The sequence below is a fragment of the Giraffa tippelskirchi genome, chromosome 2, assembly GCF_054371585.1.
Source record: "Giraffa tippelskirchi isolate mGirTip1 chromosome 2, T2T-mGirTip1v1.2.pri, whole genome shotgun sequence".
Lineage (NCBI taxonomy): Eukaryota > Metazoa > Chordata > Mammalia > Artiodactyla > Giraffidae > Giraffa > Giraffa tippelskirchi.
Genome location: NC_137276.1, coordinates 135,132,844 through 135,156,206, shown reverse-complemented (window position 1 = coordinate 135,156,206; position 23,363 = coordinate 135,132,844). Strand labels below are relative to the sequence as shown.

At 34.9% G+C, this 23,363-nt stretch overlaps 1 protein-coding gene across 4 annotated transcripts in view; it reads left to right on the top strand.

Moving 5' to 3' along the window:
* The window catches only part of BCHE (butyrylcholinesterase), a 69,081-nt gene that overhangs the window by 4,151 nt on the left and 41,567 nt on the right, over positions 1–23,363 (top strand). For 2 of the 4 annotated variants that reach the window (XM_081532267.1, XM_081532288.1), the window contains exon 2: positions 2,219–3,743. In XM_081532267.1, the coding sequence (XP_081388393.1) occupies positions 2,227–3,743 (1,517 nt within the window). In that variant the 5' untranslated portion in view covers positions 2,219–2,226. Of the gene's footprint in view, positions 1–1,634; positions 1,796–2,218; positions 3,744–23,363 lie in introns of all 4 variants that reach the window. The other 2 variants (XM_081532299.1, XM_081532277.1) reach the window with 2 other exon arrangements.

Here is a 23,363-nt window from a genome sequence, read left to right as displayed (position 1 = left end):
GAATTGGCTGACAAATTCTTTACCACTGAGTCATCAGGGATCCTCAAGTGTCAAGTTTACAGGAATCTTTATATTACCATGACATTGTATTTATTATTTTTAGAAAAAAATTATATTCAATTTGACTATAATATCTAAATTTCATAATAGTGTATATATAGTGTTAAAATATTATATACTTCAATAGTATATTTTATTGGTAATAACACAGAGTCATTTATTTCAAAATTGAGAGCATAAAAAATCTCATGGCTTGATTTTTTAAAGCCTTACTATTATAGCAATCGTTATGTAGAAATATATATGTGTATATATGCATAAACATGCAGAATTAGAGATAAATATAGAGTTAGAAATAAATATATGTAATATTTAGAGAAGATAGAATTAGAGATAAATATATCTCTAATAGAATTAGAAATAGAATGGAATTAGAATATATCTCTAGTAGAATTAGAGATAAATATATATAAATAAAGACATAGCCATAATCACAGACAAAGAGACAGAGATAGAGGTAGAAATGGATACACATGTATAAGTACTGTACACTGAACAAAATAGTGTACACAATGGATTAGTTTATTCAGATATTTTGGGGGATCAAAAAATACCTGTTGGTTACTAGCTGTCCTGTGAGCAGTGGTGAAGAGGCTCATTAACTGTGAGGATCATAGATCTAAGACAGTTATCTTAATAGGTAGTGCCTAAATCACTGCCTTCTAAGACAATCTAAGATTTAAGAAAAATAATAAAAAATCTAATACAAATTCTCAGTACTCACAGGGTTAGTTTCTTGGACACATAGTTTGGATTTATTATTACACTCTCAAAACATAATGAAGAAAATATTTTGTACATGTATGAAACTTTGCTATTTTATGAATGAGAATCAGTGTTTGTATTTGACAATTTTAATCAGATTTTCTTTTTTTTTCCTCAGTTGTATAAAGATATTAGTTCTTTCAGATGATATCTACATTACATTTTTCTATCCTTTGTTACTTAGAGTTTCAGAATGTGATTTACAATTTTTAATTGAAAAGAAACTCAACTGTGCATTATGAATTTTTAATAAAACTTTGATTTCCCCAAATGTTCTTTTCATATTATTAGGTAAATATTATTTCATAAAATGTCAAATAGTGATGATTTGGTAGGTATCAAAGATACTTTTGCTTACCCCGCTTTTCCCAGTAATTCCTCAATTTTGATCATCTGATTTCACTGCCCACTACCAAAATATGAGAAATCTGACAATGCTAACACATTTAACTTCCCTAGTTGCATATGCTTTAATAAATTAACAGATTAAGACGTGTATTGAGTCATCTCTGAGTGTAAAATTTCTTCTAAATTGATTTCTTCATCCACACATTACATTATCAGTCTCTTCATTGACAATATAATTTAGGTAGAAAAATCCTTCATGGTTATTCGGTTCCAAAGGACTGGTATATATCGAGTCTTCTCTATCTAATTTTTCTGGTAGACCTTTATAGTGGTAGCAGATTTGTTTGTTTTCACAATTTGTAGGATAAATGGCAGCTGCTGTCTTTTTTTGTTACTTAACATGTTATGAATTGCTTGTCCAAATTCTCTTGTGACTTTAAACTATGCTTATGCTTGTACAGAGTAAAAAACCACTAAGGCAAAAAGGACCACAGATGGGACTGTGGAAACAGAAAAAGACAGTAATAAAAGTCTGAAGATCCTTAGAGTTTCGTAACCTACTTCACAGCTCTGTCAAGAGCCAGTCAGCCATGATTAGAACTGTATATATTCCAGAGAATATGTGAGTTTGTATTTCTTCCTCTAACCATGGTAGAAATTTAATCTACTATATCTGTCATAAATAGACTGCCACTTAATGCCTGGTAAAGTCATATATATATACATGCATACATACACACACATTTGTGCCTTGGACAAATTTTCTCCTTAAAATACTAAATCTCTCTTCCTTACAGAGGTTTGTAAATGAATCTCTTCAAATTGAAATCATTTCTTTTTCCATTTCCATTTCACTCATTTCTTTCCTAAATTGAAAGCTGAAATATGTCCAACCATTTTCTATTGTTTGTAGAAGTAACAGATTAATTGGTTTTCATAATTTACAGGATTAATAAGAACTGCTAAATTTTAGTTAATTATCATCAATAAAATATGGCATTAGATGCATGAAGTTGTTAAAACTTCTTGCTTACCTCTCTTGCAGAAACCAATATGCAGAGCCAGAGTACAGTCATATACATCAGATTTGTCTTGCAGTTCCTTCTGCTCTGGGTACTTTTTGAGAAGTCACACACTGAAGAAGACATCATAATTACCACCAAGAATGGAAAAGTCAGGGGGATGCGCTTGCCAGTACTTGGTGGCACAGTAACAGCCTTTCTTGGGATCCCGTATGCACAGCCACCTCTTGGTAGACTACGATTCAAAAAGCCACAATCCTTGACCAAGTGGCCTGATATTTGGAATGCCACAAAATATGCAAATTCTTGTTATCAGAACACAGATCAAAGTTTCCCAGGCTTCCTTGGATCAGAGATGTGGAACCCAAACACTGACCTCAGTGAAGACTGTTTGTATCTGAATGTGTGGATTCCAACACCTAAACCAAAAAATGCTACTGTAATGATATGGATCTATGGTGGTAGTTTTCAGACTGGAACATCATCTTTGCACGTTTATGATGGCAAGTTTCTGGCACGGGTTGAAAGAGTTATTGTGGTTTCAATGAACTATAGAGTGGGTGCCCTCGGATTCTTAGCTTTACCAGGAAATCCTGAGGCACCAGGGAATATGGGTCTATTTGATCAACAGTTGGCTCTTCAGTGGGTCCAAAAAAATATAGCAGCCTTTGGTGGAAATCCTAAAAGTGTAACTCTCTTTGGAGAAAGTGCAGGAGCAGCTTCAGTTAGCCTTCATTTACTTTCTCCTAAAAGCCACCCATTGTTTACCAGAGCTATTCTGCAAAGTGGATCTTCTAATGCTCCTTGGGCAGTGACATCTCTTTATGAAGCTAGGAACAGAACATTGACTTTAGCTAAATTTATTGGTTGCTCTAGAGAAAATGACACTGAGATAATCAAATGTCTTCGAAATAAAGATCCCCAGGAGATACTTCTTCATGAAGTGTTTGTTGTCCCCTATGGTACGCTCTTATCAGTAAACTTTGGTCCCACTGTGGATGGTGATTTTCTCACTGACATGCCAGACACACTACTCCAACTTGGACAGTTCAAAAAAACCCAGATCTTGGTGGGTGTTAATAAAGATGAAGGGACAGCATTTTTAGTATATGGTGCTCCTGGTTTCAGCAAAGATAACAACAGTATTATAACTAGAAAAGAATTTCAAGAAGGTTTAAAAATATTTTTTCCAGGAGTGAGTGAGTTTGGAAAGGAATCCATCCTTTTCCACTACATGGACTGGTTAGATGATCAAAGAGCTGAAAACTACCGTGAGGCCTTGGATGATGTTGTTGGGGATTATAATATCATATGTCCTGCTTTGGAGTTCACTAAAAAGTTCTCAGATATGGGAAACAATGCCTTTTTCTACTATTTTGAGCACCGATCCTCCAAACTCCCTTGGCCAGAATGGATGGGAGTGATGCATGGTTATGAGATCGAATTTGTCTTTGGTTTACCACTGGAAAGAAGAGTTAATTACACAAAAGCTGAGGAAATTTTTAGTAGATCCATTATGAAACGATGGGCAAATTTTGCAAAATATGGGTAAGTGCCAATTTTTGTAATTGTTCTTGTTTGTTTTGCTTAGCTTTGCATGGTCCCCAGTGTAGACTTCATTCAAGGTACAGAAACATTTTGATTATTATTCTCTTCGCACCTTAAGCTGGTTTTGGTTTTCATTATGTAGTATATTTCAGTTTCTTGCATCAGAGTGCTTAAAAGAAATAATCAAAGAACTTTTATGAAAAATATTTTCTGAGTTCATTTCCAAAGTACTTTAACAATGTTCGCCACAGTTTGTATGGAACGAGATGTCCACCTTGCGAACAAGATGTCCACCTTGTTAAGCATTTTTCAGCCTAAAATTCACAGGGTTCACAGGTTTAAAAAGGAGCAGGAATATCTCTCTTTTGCTCATGCTCTTAAGCAGGGGCACACTGTTACCTAATACACAAAGAAAGACATACCATCACAGGAAAATCAGAGGGCAGGATGGTGTTAGGGTTGGCCCTCACATTACTCAAAATACAGAATCTGACATTTTATCAACATTTTTTATTCCCTAATATATTTGTTCAGATGTTTTAGGTAACCTTTGTTGAACAAGAGCTGCAAGACTCATCTTGTTTAGCTAAGCTGTTTTCCACTTGAGTAGTCACAAGGGTGACATTACATAATAAGAGATGCTACAAAAGAACATATTTTCCCTCATATGTTATAAATATTGTGATATTATCTCTTCAATAGTCAGAGAAAAAAAGCTTTTTTAATATCAATATATTTTCTATTCTTTAATACTTCATGTGTATAACAAATAAGGATTTTGTAATAGTGTGTAACCTCAAATTGGATTTTATACACTGAAAAAGTTTGTATCAGTGAGAATAACCAAAAAAATTAAAATTGTAGCATCTCTTTCTTTGAAAAATGCTTACAGAAGCTCACAAACAGATTGATGCATTAATCCAATCTGTCATCCTATCTTTATAATCAAAAAGAATTTTGGGAATGATTTTCTTTCTGGTTTTCTTTTCCATCCTCCATTTGGAATTTATTGTGTTGATACTTCATGCAATTGTAGGTATCATTCTACAAAGTATCTGTATGATATAATTCCTCTCAAAATGTTTTGATACTTATTCACTGTATATAAGGCTAAAACTCTTCCATCCGGCATTAAGACGCTTCTGTAGGTTTACTACAACCCTGTTTCCTTGGTAAAGGAGTTATCTCATGAATATCAAAGATTTCAAGTTAAACTACACCTTAGAGCCTGTTCTTGCTGTGTGCCCTATTTAGAAAATTTACCTCTCTCCTTTTTAATGACACAAGTCCTACTATTTTGTTAAGTTTTGACCAATGACATGTTTCATACAGAGTATCTTTAATTCTAAGAGTTATAATTGCTTCAGACCTATTTTACACTCTCAGAGAAACCATTGGCAGTCATGTATCTAAATGCTATCTTTCATTGTATTCTGAGCCTCCTAAACTAGACTAAGAACTAACTTCTTGAAAGAGACTTGATGGTTTTATTGGATACTCATTGAAGTACTGACATTGGTATATGTCCCACTTAACAAATATTTGGATTCAGTAAGAACAAGTTAAGCTTTTTTTTTTAAGATATGTAGGCTATTATCTGTTCAGTTCAGTTCAGTCACTCAGTCGTGTCCGACTCTTTGCGACCCCATGAATCACAGCACGCCAGGCCTCCCTGTCCATCACCAACTCCCAGAGTCTACCAAAACCCATGTCCATCGAGTCAGTGATGCCATCCAGCCATCTCATCCTCTGTCGTCCCCTTCTCCTCCTGCCCCCAATCCTTCCTAGCATTAAGGTCTTTTCCAATGAGTCAACTCTTCGCATGAGGTGGCCAAAGGATTAGAGTTTCAGCTTCAACATCAGTCCTTCCAATGAACACCCAGGACTGATCTCCTTTAGGATGGACTGGTTGGATCTTCTTGCAGTCCAAGGGACTCTCAAGAGTCTCCTCCAACACCACAGTTCAAATGCATCAATTCTTCAGCACTCAGCTTTCTTCACCATCCAACTTTCACATCCAAACATGATTACGGGAAAAACCATAGCCTTGACTAGATGGACCTTTGTTGGCAAAGTAATGTCTCTGCTTTTAAATATGCTATCTAGGTTAGTCATAACCTTCCTTCCAAGGAGTAAGCGTCTTTTAATTTCATGGCTGCAGTCATCATCTGCAGTGATTTTGGAGCCCCCCAAAATAAAGTCTGTCAGTGTTTCCACTGTTTCCCCATCTATTTCCCATGAAGTGATGGGACCAGATGCCATGATCTTAGTTTTCTGAATGTTGAGTTTTAAGCCAACTTTTTCACTCTCCTCTTTCACTTTCATCAAGAGGTACTTTAGTTCTTTTTCGCTTTCTGCCATAAGGGTGATGTCATCTGCATGTCTGAGGTTATTGATATTTTTCCCGGCAATCTTGATTCTAGCTTGTGTTTCTTCCAGCCCAGTGTTTCTCATAATGTACTCTGCATATAAGTTAAATAAGCAGGGTGACAATATACAGCCTTGACGTACTCCTTTTCCTATTTGGAACCAGTCTGTTGTTCCATGTCCAGTTCTAACTGTTGCTTCCTGACCTGCATACAGGTGTCTCAAGAGACAGGTCAGATGGTCTGGTATTCCCATCTCTTTAAGAATTTTCCATAGTTTATTGTGATCCACACAGTCAAAGGCTTTGGCATAGTCAATAAAGCAGAAATAGATGTTTTTCTGGAACTCTCTTGCTTTTTCGATGATCCAGCGGATATTGGCAATTTGGTCTCTGGTTTCTCTGCCTTTTCTAAAACCAGCTTGAACATCTGGAAGTTCACGGTTCACGTATTGTTGAAGCCTGGCTTGGAGAATTTTGAGCATTACTTTACTAGCATGTGAGATGAGTGCAATTGTGCAGTAGTTCGAGCATTCTTTGGCATTGCCTTTCTTTGGGATTGGAATGAAAACTGACCTCTTTCAGTCCTGTGTCCACTGCTGAGTTTTCCAGATTTGCTGGCATATTGAGCACAGCACTTTCACAGCATCATCTTTCAGGATTTGAAATAGCTCAACTGGAATTCCATCACCTCCACTAGCTTTGTTCGTAGCTGTACAATATATTACACCTTCTCAACATTAGCCTAAATTTCTGCTTAACAAGGAACATCTTATTTCTAGAGCTGCTTTAGAGCTATGTATATTTCATTCTGTTCTCTCCCTCAAGGCTTTAATCCACATGAAATCACTTGAATGTTTTTAATTCTGTCTGACAATTCTAGAGATTATAAATAATTTAAGGAGACTATTAAGGGAATTTAAGGGAAACATCAATATTTCTTCAAATTATTGATGCCTATAATTTTTAAAAGACTTTATATCTTGCATGTTTAAATCATCAAGAAATATATATTTTCTTATTTCACAATGGAGAACACTGAGAACCAGATGAAGTAATGGTCATATTTATGGCAAACGAGCACAACAGGTCAAAGAAGATAATATTTTATACTTAATGGAATAATAGATTGTTTAATCCTAATCTACTTCTATGATTAACGTATTTTAATAGGGAATAAATGAATGTTGATAAATTTTTATTATAATAGTAAATTCACGTGAACAAGATTATAAACCATAAAGATTAAACTTTTTAATGTAGTTCAGCCATAGATACCATTCAGCAAGATACCATTTTAACCAGTGAGTTTCTTTATAGTCCATGATTGCACAGTTGGACAGAGATAATAATAACATGTCATATGTGTTGAGATTTGACTTGATGGCAAACATAATGTTAATCTCCTGGTGTGCACTATATTTTTTCAAAGTATACCTATGTAATAAATATAGAAGCTTAGAATGATTAAATAAATTCCATGGTAACAAAGTTGGTTTGAGTGTCAGGTTTGGAAATCCACCCACATTCATTTGCCCACAAACATAATGTTTGATGTTCTCTTCCCAAGGAGATGCTCCCCCTTGGTTTGCCTCCACTCCCCATGCCAGGGACATTTAACAATATCTGGAGTTATTTTTGAGTATCACTGCTGGAATTGGGGGGCTGCTAGCTATATAGAGGCCAGGGATGCTGCTCAACTTCTTACAATGCTCAGGATAGTCCTCCAGCAACAAATTATTCATTCCAAATGTCAGTAATGCCTAGATTGAGAAACTGCAGATTTTTACTCCCATATCACCTCAAAATCACATATAAAGAAAGTAAAAAGTAGAAATAAGAGTTATAATTATCATTCAGGAAAGTGAATTTTCAAGTACATGGTTCATAAAATGTTTTAATGCATTTTTTTCCTTAAATAATGTTTAGCATATGTTATATTTCTTATTAGGACTAAGTTCAAAATAATTTTGAACTTTTCTTTGTGATATTTTATTTTCTCAGTGCATTGTTTAGTAGTCTTTTATTTAACTTCCAGCTATTGGGATAATTTCTAGATAGTTTGTTGTGGCTTTCTAATTTAATTCAGTTCTAGTTAGAGACTCTAATCAAGATTTTCCCATTTGAAATATATTGAGAATTATTTTATGACCCAGAATGTGATTCATATGGGTGATTATTTTATGTGCTCTTGAAAAGAATGTGTGTTCTTACTTGGTATGATATGTTCTGTAAATTAATTAGTCCATGGTTTCTCAGGTCTTCTAATATTTTTTCTACTTATTTTAAATACTGACAGAAGGGTATTAACATCTTTGACTATAATTGTGATTCTGTTTATTTCTCCACTTAATTCTACTAATTTTCCTTTTACTATTTTAAATGTATACTATTAATTCTGTGCACATTTAGGATTATGTATTCCTGATTAGTTGACTTTTATCATTTTGAAATGTCTCTGTCCTGACATTGACTTTGCCTAATATTAAGATAGATACATCAATTTTCTCATGCTGTTTGCACAATATATTTTGTTCCATCCTTTTACTCTAATTCATCTAATTAAAAAAAAAGAAAAGAAAAGAAACCTTTCTTAGATTTAGCATGATTAGCCCATTTGACATTTAGTATAATTATCAATGTGTTTTGTTTAAATCTACTATCTTGCTATTTTTAATTCATCCTTCTTATTACTCCTTTGCAACTCTTTCTTCTTTAATCTAATGTTTATGTTATTATATTTTCTTTGGATGTTTAGTTTGTCTTTAATTTTTTCCCCAGTTATTTGTTTTAACACTAAAATTGTTTCACTTATAACTATCTGCTTAGAGTTAATACTGACCTACTTTGCTGACATTTCCCACTTTCTAAACAATTCATGCTTCCTATTTTCCGTTTCACTCTTAGCTACTTCACAACTAGAAGAAATTAACAATAAAGTTTCATGTATTCTCCTCATATTTTATATTGTCCTATGTTTATGCAATGCATAATATAAAATATCTCTTCAAATTGTATTTGTTTTTTACAATCAAGTTGTGTTAATGTAAATTCATAAAATAAAAAATATAGTCTTTTATGTTTACTTGTGTATTTAGTAAGGTTTCCCTGGTGGCTCAGATGGTAAAGAATCTACCTGCAATTTAGGAGACCTGGATTCTATCACTCGGTTGGGAAGATCTGGAGAATGAAATGGCAATCCACTGCAGGATTCTTGCCTGGAAATTTCCATGGTCATATACCATTTCCAGTGTTCTTGACCCTTCCTATGGATTCTAATTGTCATCTGGAATTGTTTTCCTTTGTGCTAAAAGACATCCTTTAGAATTTCTCATTGGCAGTTTGAGTAGTTACAAATTCTCTCGGAATTTTTTTTTTTTAATCTGAAGATACCTTTATTTTCTTTCAATTGAATGATTTTTTTTTTTAAAGATAGATTTCTGGTTTAATCTTTTTTTTCTTTTTCTTTCATCAGTTTAAAGATATGTTCCATTATCTTCTTACCTCTTCAGTTCTGATGCAAAGTAAACCTTTATTTGTATGATTGTCCTCTCTATACAATGTAAAAAAATTTTTCCTCTGGTTGATTTCAAATTTTTCTCTTTATCTTTGGTTTCAATTGTTTATCCGTGGTATTTCCAAGTATGATTTCTTTGTCTAGGGATTTTGTCTTGTTTTGTTTTTGTCTGATGTTTGCTAAGCTTTTTCTCAGTGATGTTTAATATCACATTTGAGAAAATTTGTGTCAGTATTCCATCAAATATTATTTCTGCCCCATTCTCACTCTCATCTCCTTTTAGAATTCCAATTATACATGCACTAGATTATTAAATTTTGTTCAGCAGGTCACTAAGCTTCTGTTGCCTTTTCTTCAAATTTGCAAATTAGATACATATTAAAATTTTCTCTACAAACTCAATGACTCTTTTTCTATTATTGCTAATCTGTGATTGAAGTTACCCAATGAATTTATTTCACTTATTTTAGTTTTCAAATTTAATTTTTTCAGTAGTTTCATTATTTTGCTGAGTTCCTCCCTGTTTTCTATTTAAAGATATTATTCTTTAAGTTCCTGAACATATTTAAAATAGCTGCTTTAAGTTGCTCATTCAATATCTGGTTGATGGGTTCATGTACTGTTTTCCTATTTCTTTGCGTGTATAGAAATTTTCACATTTGTACTAGACTTTGTGGATGATACAGCAGAAATTCTATGTTATTTTAGCCTCCTCTGAAAAATATATGCTTCCACTGAATGATGGTTGTTTAATTTTAATTTTACCAGACAGTTCAATTAAGGGATGTGTATATACTTCAATTTGTCTGAAGTATGTGTAGACTTGGTTTTATATTTTGTTTGAGTGAATCCATGAAAGGTCCAAAATATTTTATAGACTCTTTAAGTTGGCAGAACTTAAATTAATGTCTGTTTTCACTGAGGATGTTACAGTTACTTGTTTGTGTCTATTAGAGTGGAGAAAGTGCTTCCCATGTGGTGTAGTGGTAAAGAACACACCTGCCAATGCAGGAGATGCGAGAGACGCGAGTTCAATATTAATGACATGAAAGCAAAGTGTTGACAACATTATACTAGTTATTCACTCTCCAGCTGTCCCATTTCTTCTGCTCTCAGCCATGCAGTATCTTCTCTCTATTCCCAGCCTCTCATGTTCTCGCTCTGAATATATTCAGATCAGGCCTCAGCCAAAGATGTGCAGGGAGACCTGTCCCACAGATTCTAGCTACTTCAATACCCCAGAATTCTTATTTCTGTTTTTTAGCCTCAATGAAGCTACGGTACTCTGCTTAGGTTCAAGCTCCCTGCATCTTGGACAGCCAATTATTTTCATGTGAGTAACCATAGTAAACATGGCCTCACCTTGAAGTTCCTGTCCTCTCAAACAGCATCGACTTGTGTTGCCTGTTATCCAGTTCCTGAAACTCGTCATTTTATTGTTTTGTTTTTTGCTTTTGGTCCACTATATACTTGTTTATAGTGGGACAGTTAATCCAGTTTCAATTATTCCATCATGGATGACAATGAAAGCCCAACCCCATTTGTATTTTAAGAGAATCTTAACCTTTATATATTTCATTCAGTTCCATGAAATTCATTTTTATAGTTACTTTAAAAAGACTTGTCAATTACCAAGATATAGGTTAAAAAAAACTTTTAAAATTTGATTTCTTTGCAAAAATAAAGAAAACGTTATCCTATGAAAGCACTAAATAGTATTTGAATTTAATATCTTTAGTTGCATGGTGTGAAATTCCTTGTAAAATATATACAATATAACTTAAGCCTTAGCTAATTGGAATTACTATCTATATGCATTTTGCTTGCTTTTGCTTTTCCCTCAATCCCATCTTTAAAAATGAATTTAAATCTAGATCCAAATAGCAGGCATGTCCACATGTGTATCACACCCAGTATCCTATAATAGGAGATATTAAAACATCAATATAACATATATATATCCATCAGTTATTCATCTAGTCAATACCTTGATGACCAATAGATTAGATTAACCAGCACTTAATGATGTATCTTCAGCACTACCTCAGTGATACAGGAAATTGGTGAAATCAAACTTGATTTGTCAAACAGACCAGAACAGCTAAAGGAGGAAAATAAGCCAAAATACAATTAGTAGTATAACGTCAGATAGAAGATCATTATTCCTGGGCCCCTCCAATTGCCTCCGGCTGCTGCAGAGCATCATTTGTTTACCGTGTTCTCTCTGGGTGCTATATTCAGAATTCCTCCAGGGCACAGCTCAAGGAGAGCTATTCACAGTGCAGTTACATAGTCTTCCCCATCATAAGTGATAGCCCTGATGTGTCCAGTGTTAATCTTACTAGGGATCCTTTGTATATAATCTCGGTCAAGTTACTTAACATCCCTTACTGTGTTTTCCTATCTGAAAAAAATGAGCCTATAAATATACCTCCCTTATTGACATGTCAAAATAAACCTTATCATTGACAGGAAACTGCACTCCTCTATTTCATTAAAAAAATTCTATTTTTCCCCTCCCAAGCACAAACTACTTCAGTCTATTCTTATCTAAGTTTAAACTTGGCTGCCTCCCCAAAATGTACAATTGTTTAATTTCCTGGCTAATCATTAATCAAGTTTTCAAACAAATAAAGGTAAACTACAAAATTGAGGCAATTAACTTTCTTCTGTCTCTTTGGTGAGAATTCGTTTATTCAGGATCCTCTAAATTGGTTAATGTTTCCTAATACTGTTTTTTTTTTTTTTGCCAGAAATAAATGGTATGACACAATTACTTTTTGTCCTATTTTGATGTCATGAAACCAAAAAGTTACTTAGCAAAGTATTTTTAGTAATCTCACAGCAGTATACCTGCTGTTATCCTCATGTATCTTATTTATTCACTATTTATTCCCTTGGAGTGTGAGGAACAACTTTTTACATAGGAACAAAAATATATTACTAAACTTTCAGTTCCCCGGTTTACTGATCTGTATAAAATAAATATGAACAGTTCATGACATTTGTCCTGGAAAGTAGGTGAGATTAAATGAGTGCTGAGTCATAATTTCTTAGTGCACAAGATTATTTTGAATAAATGTTGGAATTTAAAATAGGCTTGCTTCTGTGTACTAAATTATAATTACAACCATTAGAAATTTACAGATTTGCCAGATTTCTAAAATAATGAACTTTATAGCTATATTCCAGGTATATATATAAGATGGGTATTACACATGTATTTCCATAACTTCATTATACTAGTAGGACTATGCTTATTTTCTAATATTTACGTAAAGTTGATTTAATAATATTTAGTGTTTAATAGGTGTATTTCTCTTGTGTTTATGTATATATGACACAAGAAATAAAGTGATTGAAATAACATTTCAATTCCAGTTATTTTTCAAAAAAATCTGTTTTCTTTGTATGTTCTCTTTTTCATCTCCTGGAATCATTTTACATTTTTAAAAGGTAATAGAAAAACTGAAGAAAAGTTAAAAAGAAAATATTAGTGGAGAACTGGTACCCCTTTATTCTAACTCTCTGTATAGCGATTTAGCATGTATCTGTTCTCATTTGATAGAGTTCATATACTGTCACCAAGAAATTAATTTTAAAATTACACTTGAGTTTACTTTTATTATATTTTTCAACTTGAAATAAATATTCTAGGACTTGATAACAATATTCCTCTTAAGAAGAGATTTCTTAAATATACTAAAAGGGTAGCAGTTGAAGATAGTTTTAAAGTGGACAGTACGGATTAAACTGACAAGATGTTAAATATATGTATGCTATTATTAGAATGAAAATTTGCTGAAATGATGACACTATCTAACATTTTCTGATGAGAAGAGTGTGGTCCATAGAAGAATAGTGAATTGGAGTTAATAGGTGACAGAACAAAGATTAACTATGACTCAAGACTATTAACTTTCATTTCCTTCTATTATCCATTCACCAGGCTTCCTTCACCATGAATTATTGACAGCAGTCATTAAACATGCTTATGAAATGCATTTGGTTACAAACTTATAATTTTACCATGTTAGCCTTCTGATACTTGTCTGGATAATGTTACAGAGGTAAGGACAGAGAATAAACTAAAATTAGACATCATGACATACAGAGACAAGTTTAAGTTTGTGAAAGACCGTCATCTGGCCATCTAGTCCAATTATTATCAGGCTTGTAATTAGATTTTTTGACAGATAATAGTTCATGTGGTTTCCAGAGTGAGAGAAAAAGTCCTTGCTCTCCGATTCTATAATTATTTGTGGTGCCTTATCGTAATTAACTTAACTGAAACATTTTGATGACTTTGCAAAGAGGTCAGGATTCAGATCCTCTGGGATTTATTTTATTGTTATCATGAATGCATCAATGTTGTATCACTTCAAATATTTTTCTCCCCCTTAGGAATTAGCTGAGGAATTAGTTGGGAACAAAACAATAAATGTTGTCTGCAATATTCCTAAAAATACCTTAGTTTAACAAATATATTATATATGTAGGTGAAATATATATACATATATATATATGCATTAGGTGAAGGTCGCTCAGCCGTATCTGACTCTTTGTGACCCCATGAACTATGCATTCTATGTAATTCTCCAGGCCGGAATACTGGAGTGGGTAGCCTTTCCCTTCTCCAGGTGATCTTCCCAACACAGGGATCGAACCCAGGTCTCCCACATTGCAGACGGATTCTTTACAAGCTGAGCCACAAGGGAAGCCCATTTTTGAGTTAGTGTAAACTATTTGAAAAGGAAGAATTATGTTACTTGACAACTTAAAATGTACGTAAGATGACTTGCAAACCATTTCAGAGTGCAGTCATATTTTACCATCAGTGACAGTGGGATGAAAAGGAGAAATCAGATTCCCCAAAGAGCTACTACATCTACAAAAATGTTTGACTAAGTGTTTTGAAGTACTGTGGTGTTAAGGGAGCTCATTAAAACATGGAAAATCATATATTATAGGATCAATTTACTTAGATTAATGTGATTTGTTCTCTGAGTGTGCCCAAAGTTTTTGTGTATTTAGAAAAATTATAACATTCAATCTGCCTGTAAATCTTAAATTCTATCTGAAATTAGAATTAATCATTTTTTAAAAATCAAAGTCATATTTTCAGGAATGTACCTATGAATGTAGTACTTCAAAGGATGTATCAGATACAAAATAACAACTTCAAAAAAACCAAAATGTGGCTTTAAATATTTTGCTGTTTAAAATACTTTATTTTTCTGACTGTTCCAAAATCAGAAATTATTAAAATGTGTTTGGTTAGATTGATAAGTTTCAAGAAATTATTCTTGCTGCAATTTTTCTCCCAAGTCAGTAACAGTCAAGATCAGAGTTAACAAGCATAACTCCACTCTCTTAAATTTTCTGTGTGTTAATATCTCTCCTGGACACCTTCACATTAGCATGATAAATACTATTAACCTGATGAGATAGTCTGTAGATTTCTTTATACATGAAATGTTAATATTAACTTTTCCACAGACCTCTGTTATGTAAAAGCAATTGAATCTTTATCTTATGCAAATTAAATTTAATTACTTTTGATGTATCATTATGGATTGATACATAATAATATCTGTCTTATGACTGGATTTAAAAATATTAGTTATAAATTATATTTTATCTGATAAACCATTATAAAACAATAACCCAATTATATCAAAAGTGTTAGAATTTCATATTTTTCTTAAAAGCCATAATGCAAACATGCTTTTGTTGATTTGATATTTATGGAAATAGGAAAAATTACACATTTTATGAAACTCCTTATAATAAAAGTTTGCATCTTTTATAGACCTACTAATCACAAGTTAATATTGTTTGTTTAGGTGGGTCATTATGTTGATTGGTTTATTCATTCTTCCACTTAGTCATTCAACAAATATTAACATATCTGAAAGCTTATATGAACTAAATATTACTTAGGTGATATGAATACAGTAGTCATCAAGAAAGGAAAAGCAAAACATTGGAGGGAAAAAAAAAATCCCAGAGAAATTTTATACCTTTAGGGGCCATACAATTTAATAAAAGGAAAAAGACAACTAACAAATATATAATAAAATTTTATAGTGCCCAGAGTTCTGAAAAAATATTAAGCATAATTAGGGACCTAGAGCCTGAAGTGAGTGGAATGTGATGATATTTGTAGGATTGCCATGAAAACTCTCTCACAAAGTTATATTAGAGTGAAATGACAGAGTTAATCATGTGGATTTCCAGGAGGAAAATGTGATGTCAGTATCTTGGGAATAAGTTTTCTCCAGAGAAAAAACAGCAAGGACATGCCCTAAGACTGAAATATTTAGGATGTTGCAGTTCCCAGGTGGCACAGTAATGAAGCCACCAGCCCAGTGCAGGAGATACCAGAGGCACAGGTTCAATCTCTGGGTTGGGAAGATCCGCTGGAGCAGGAAATGGTGACCCACTCCATATTCTTGCCTAGAAAATTCTACAGACAAAGGAGCTTGGAGAGCTACAGTCCATGGGGTCACAAAGAGTCAGACAGGACTGAGTGACTGAACACACACACATGCTAACATAGGAAAAGCCAGAAAGCAAGTGTATGTGAAGGTAAGTGGTGAAAGGCAAAGTCTGAGAAGTGCAGAGGGTCAAAATATATGAGATTTGGAGCTTAGATTGATTTTCTGGAATCTAGTCTGGATGAAATGATAAGCCATGGGACATTTGGGGCAACTGAGTGGCATAATTTGACTCAAACTTTATAAGCATCTTTCTGACTGGTAGGTAAATAAGGGTGAAGTGGGGAGAGGAGCTAGGAGATTCCTGTTATAACAATCCAGGTGATGTCTTGAATTAAGTATAACTGGAAAGGACTGTCAGGACATATTTTGAAAGAAGATCTGATAGGATTTGCTGACTGGATGTGTATATGAGAGAACAAGTGGAGAAGAGGATGAACCAAGGTTTTTGACTTGAGTCACCAGAAGAACAGAGATGATGTTTTGTGAGATAGGGATGACTGTGTAGGATAGTGGTGGAGATTGTGTGATCAATAGTGCTGATTTAAACATTTTAAATTTAAGGTGCCTATTCTGTAGACACCTGGAGCAAAAAAAAAAAAAAAAGAAAGCTATTCTGACACTGAAGTCTGAAATTCAAGGGAGCCATAGAAGTTAGAGATCTAAACTTGGTATATAATAAAATGAAAATGGTATTTATAGCCACAGAATTATATCATTTATGGAGGCAGATATCTTAGCTCTTCAGAGATTTGGAGAAAAAGAGTAATCAGCAGAGGGAATGAGTAGCCAGTGAGTCAGATGGACAACTAGGAGAACAAGATATCTCCCAAGACCAATAAAGAAAGAATTTCAAGAGGGTGTAGATATCTACATCAAATATAGGATAAGTGTAAGGGAAACTATATGCAACTGTATATATAGGTTTGTGGGTTTGGAATTATGGAGGTTATTGGTGAGTGACAAAGATACCTGATGTTTTGATGAAAACATAGAAACTAAAATCTTAATGGAAAGCCAAAATACAATGGGAGGAAAACGATTAGAAATTGCAACTCAAATCATCTTTTTTAAGAACTTTACTCTTAAGAAGAATTGAATCTGGGGATATGGGAATAAGAACAGGAGGGGTTTTGATTGTTTTTGCTTTTTTGTGGTAGATATTGCAATATGTTTGTGTGCTGATGGCAATGTTATAGTGATTAATGTGACCAATTTTGTTTTATGTCAGCATCATAATCATCTACCTAATTTTACTCTTTTATTTATTTTCTTTTGAGAAAACAATGCAGGTAAATACAACACGCACCCTTTGGTTAGAAATCGGGCTGTCAGTAACTTGGATTTTGCAGAACACAAATTAAGGGACTCAAGAGATGGGAAGCAAAGGGAAAATAAAACCACAACCCAAATATTCTGAACATCCAGAAAAAGGCTGTCATGAAATACTTCTTTGATATTTATTCCACAGAAAAGATTGTATTTCATTCTTTCGAACCTATACACTTATAATGTGCCCTAAATTCTGGAAGAATTATTTCATCTTTTAAGATGTGAGACAAATCAAAAGCAGCAGATTTTGGAGAGCTAAGGCAGGAAGCAAACAACTTTACAACAAAACTAAGAGGTCATAGACTAAGTCAGACCAACAGCTGTCGGGGTGGGGAGCCTATAACCTCTGGTATGTAAGCGCCTGTAAGTAGTGACAAAATATTAGCCTTTAGACCAAAAAAAAAAAAATGTGTAATGTTTTCATTAATGTGTCCTTTAACATTCAGGGACGAATTATACAGTATCTATTAGGAAAATTTCTTTGTTAAAATTAATGTGGTTATAATAAAAGTAACTGAGCCCTTAAGGAATATGCCTCACACATGACCTCTACATAATAATAATTTAGCCTACTGTTGTAGTCTGGATATTCTTAAGAAGACACTGACCAAGTAGTATTTAGATTAACAAATTTAGTCTATTGTAATATTCATGTCAATAATAACATTAGTTAAAAATTTATTAACTGCTAATGACAAAGACAGAGAGAAGGGACAAAATAAGTGATTAAATAGTTAATACCACTAGGGTATTGTAAATAGAAAATATATGGGAGACTCCTGAAAGTTAATGATTACTCAAGAAAGTAGGTTCGCTTAACCACAAAACCAAGCAAGCATGCTTAGCAACAAAACCATTCAACAGAAGCATGAGACGTGCCCCCCAAACAATAAAACAAGGTGGCATGAGACCCATGTTCTGCCCTGTGAACTCAGTCCAGTTCAGTTCAGTTGCTCAGTCATGTCTGACGCTTTGAGACCCTGTGGACTGCAGCACGCCAGGCCTCCCTGTCCATCACCAACTCCCGGAGTTTACCCAGTACTCATGTCCATTGAGTCGGTGATGACATCCAACCATCTCTGTCATCTTCTTCTCCTCCCACCTTCAATCTTTTCCCCCATCAGGGTCTTTTCCAATGCGTCAGCTTTTCGCATCAGGTGGCCAAAGTATTGGAGTTTCAGCTTCAGCATCAGTCCTTCCAATGAATATTCAGGACTGATTTCCTTTAGGATGGACTGGTTGGATCTCCTTGCAGCCCAAGGGACTCTCAAGAGTCTTCTCCAACACCACAGTTCAAAAGCATCAATTCTTCTGCACTCAGCTTTCTTTATAGTCCAACTCACATCCATACATGACCACTGGAAAAACCATGCTTTGATTAGATGGACCTTTGTTGGCAAAGTAATGTCTCTGCTATTTAATATGCTGTCTAGGTTGCTCATAACTTTTCTTCCAAGGGGAAAATGTCTTTTAATTTCATGGCTGCAGTCACCATCTGCAGTGATTTTGGATTGTTTCCCCACCTATTTGCCATGAAGTGATGGGACCAGATGCCATGATCTTAGTTTTCTGAATGTTGAGTTTTAAGCCAACTTTTTCATTCTCCTCTTTTACTTTCATCAAGAGGCTCTCTAGTTCTTCTTTGCTTTCTGCCATAAGGGTGGCGTCATCTGCATATCTGAGGTATTGATCTTTGTCCCAGCAATCTTGATTCCAGATTGTGCTTCATCCAGTCCAGCATTTCTCGTGATGTACTCTGCATATAAGTTAAATAAGCAGGGTGACAATATACAGCCTTGACGTACTCCTTTCCCTATTTGGAACCAGTCTGTTGTTCCATGTCCAGTTCTAACTGTTGCTTCCTGACTTGCATACAGATTTCTCAAGAGGCAGGTGAGGTGGTCTGGTATTCCCATCTCTTGAAGAATTATCCACAGTTTGTTGTGATTCACACAGTCAAAGACTTTGGCATAGTCATAGAGCAGCAGTAGATGTTTTTCTGGAACTTTCTTGTTTTTTTGTTGATCCAACAGATGTTGGCAATTTGATCTCTGGTTCCTCGTCCTTATCTAACCCAGCTTGAACATCTGGCAGTTCATGGTTCATGTACTGTTGAAGCCTGGCTTGGAGAATTTTGAGCATTACTTTACTAGCATGTGAGATGAGTGCAATTATGCAGTAGTTTTAGCATTCTTTGAAATTACATTTCTTTGGGATTGGAATGAAAACTGACCTTTTCCAGTCCTGTGGCCACTGATGAGTTTTCCAAATTTGCTGGCATATTGATTGCAGCACTTTCACAGAATGATGTTTTAGGATTTGAAATAGATCAACTGCAATTCCATCACCTCCACTAGCTTTGTTCGTAGTGATGCTTCCTAAGTCTCACTATACTTCGCACTCCAGGATGTCTGGCTCTAGGTGAGTGATTATACCATCGTGGTTATCTGGGTCATGAAGATCTCTTTTGTATACTTCTTCTGTGTATTCTTGCCACCTCTTCTTAATATCTTCTGTTTCTGTTACATCCATACCATTTCTGTCCTTTATTGTGCCCATATTTGCATGAAATGTTCCCTTGTATCTCTAATTTGAAGAGATCTCTAGTCTTTCCCATTTTATTGTTTTCCTCTATTTCTCTGCATTGATCACTGAGGAAGGCTTTCTTATCTCTCCTTGATATTCTTTGGAACTCTGCATTCAGATGGGTATATCTTTCCTTTTCTTCTTTGCCTTTTGCTTCTCTTCTTTTCTTAGCTATTTGTAAGACCTTGTCAGAAACCATTTTGCCTTTTTGCATTTCTTTTTCTTGGGGATGGTCTTGATCCCTGCCTCCTGTACAATGTCATGAACCTCTCTCCATAGTTCTTCAGACACTCTGTTTATCAGATCCAATCCCTTGAGTCTATTTCTCACTTCCACTGTATAATCATAAGGGATTTGATTTAGGTCATACCTGAATGGTCTAGTGGTTTTCCCTACTTTCTTCAATTTTACTCTGAATTTGGCAGTAAGGAGTTCATGATCTGAGCCACAGTCAGCTCCCGGTCTTGTTTTTGCTGACTTTATAGAGCTTCTCCATCTTTGGCTGCCAAGAATATAATCAATCTGATTATATGATATCAATCAATCAATCTTTCAGTGTTAAGCATCTGGTGATGTCCATGAGTAGTGTCTTCTATTGTGTTGTTGGAAGAGGGTGTTTGCTATGACCAGCGCGTTGTCTTGGCAAAACTCTATTAGCCTTTGCCCTGCTTCGTTCTGTACTCCAAGGCCAAATTTGCCTGTTACTCCGAGTATCCTTGGCTTCCTACTTTTTCATTCCAGTCCGCTATAATGAAAAGGACATCTTTTTTGGGGTGTTAGTTCTAGAAGGTCTTATGATCTTCATAGAACCGTTCAACTTCAGCTTCTTCAGCATTACTTGTCTGGGTATGGACTTGGATTACTGTGTTATTGAATGGTTTGCCTTGGAAATTAACAGAGATCATTCTGTTGTTTTTGAGATTGCATCCAAGTATTGCATTTTGGACTCTTTTATTTACTATGATGGCTACTCCATTTCTTCTAGGGGATTCTTGCCCACAGTAGTAGATAAAATGGTCATCTGAGTTAAATTCACCCATTCCAGTCCATTTTAGTTTGCTGATTCCTAAAATGACCTCAGTGAACTCAGTATGTTAATAATCCCTAAAAAAACACGTAACAAAACCCATAATTTATAAACTTAGCTTGATCATGCAGAAACAGGAAAACTCCCCTGCTCATCCTGGAGGAGTAACTCATGATGGAAACATGACATCTACTTAAGAAAGATAAATAAGTTCTTCTCCCCCCACCTTTCTTTTCCTTTGATTTTAAAACTTTTGCCCTCTAAGTTCTGTGGTATGGCATTTCTTTCCAACTTACTTATAAGCCTCACAAGCATCCTATTCTAATAAATCACTTCTTACCTATCACTTTGCTCTTACTGAATTCTTTTCTGCACTGAGACATAAAGGACTATGGTGCTGGAGCTGTCCAGAACCTCCAAAATGGCACCAAATTGTTTCACTGACATGTGTCTGTTCTCTGCATGGGACTTCACTTTCACTAGGACAGCTTGCTAAGAAAGTATGACCATCATTCACAGGTGATGACAAGGATACTGAAAGTATTTACAGAACTTAAGCTGCTCAAAATTCCATAGGTATTAGTAAAAACCAGAGCTCTAGTTTGAGCCCTGTGGTCTGATGGAAGAACCCAGGTCCATCTTTTCCACACTTTGCTTCTTTTGTATTAGAATTTTTATGGATCAGTGGGAAAGGGAAAGAGCAAATAACTGAATCTTTTCTGCCCTTAGTTTCCTTATCTTTGATATGGGAGTGCTGATAACTATCTCCTGGCTGTCATGGAAGTCTGAGAAACTATATGTAAAATATCTAACATATTTCTAGACAGATAGTGCAAGTAGGATTAATGGATAAGAAACAGGATACCCAGTTAAATTCATACATATTGTTTAGGTCAGCTAAACAAGAAATATTTTTTTTTAATATAAGATTTCTCATAAATCTGCATGGGGCATACTAATATTAAAATAAAGTGATTATTTGTTTAGCTAAAATTCACAATTACTTTGGTTTTCTGTTTTGTTTAGTTTTGTTTGTGCTGAATCTGGTAATACTAACAAGAAGTCAGATAGCTTACAGAGAATGTGAAATAACCCCAAGGAGCAAAGTTTGGTAAAGCTGAGAAAGGTGTCAGAAATTCAGTGAAAGTGATGAAGCCAAATCTAGCCTCTATATCCCCACACCAAACTGATTCTCAGAGACAGCGTTTTGGGTCAAGTGGAAAAGTATAGCTTTATTGCTTTGCCAGGCAAAGGAGGACACAATAAGCTCTAGCCCTCAAAACTGTGTATTCTAACCTGGAGGGGTAGTGAGAAGTTTTATAGTAATGGTTCAAAGAGGGCATTATCAGTTTGTGGACATTCTTCTGGTTGGTTGGTGGTGAGGCAAGTGGGAGTAAGCATCATCAACTTCCTGGTTCTGACAGGTCTGGGGTCTACATCCTGGTGGGCAACATACTTTAACTTCTCCCACCTGGGGGGATTTCAGCATCTGCAAAACAGCTCAAAGATATTGCTGTATGTGTCCCTTGAAGGGGAATCCCGACCCTGCCCCAAGGCTGCTATTTGTTTCTTTTGACTGTTCCTCCTCTGTTTCCGCATCCCCTCCCTGCAGTAGTTAGCAACTGTTTCAACCTGCTCTTTGGAACTCAGGGAAGGCCAAGGAGGCTGAATGAAGCCTATTTCCTATAACCAAGAAATGGGGGGAAACAGAAAGGCTTTTGTGCTCAGCAGCCCCACAGGGCGTTTTACTTGGTATCAGGCCCACAGATTGGTAAGAAGGTAAACAAAATAAAAAAACCAGACACTGAATTCTCTTGTGAGAATTCATTCTCATAACTGGATCAGGCCAGCAGGATCAGGGAACCTGGGCTCTGAAGGGACTGTATTTCTGTCCTGGCTGTATTTCTCAAGGTTGGCTCTGTGGTTAGGGAGGGCTCAGTCTGCATGTTTAGGGTTTCCATTAAAAGTGAGCTGAGGAAAGTAGAGATCAACATCATAAAGGAAAAAGTTGGTCTAAATATTAACTTTATAATAGAAGTAAGATTTTCTTTTCCTTTAACCTAAATATCTAAAGCTCTGAATACATATTTACTTGCATTTATGTCATTGTTTATTTTTGTATTTTTGTTTTCTTTTCTTTTCTACTTTAAGAAAAGATAACGTCTGGGAAATGAATGTTTTATAAAATATATTCATAAAGACTTATGAATAATATTAATGAACCCTGAAATAAAGAATGAGGGGGAAATGGTATAAACTAGAAAATACGTTATTTGTAGATACTTCAAACTAA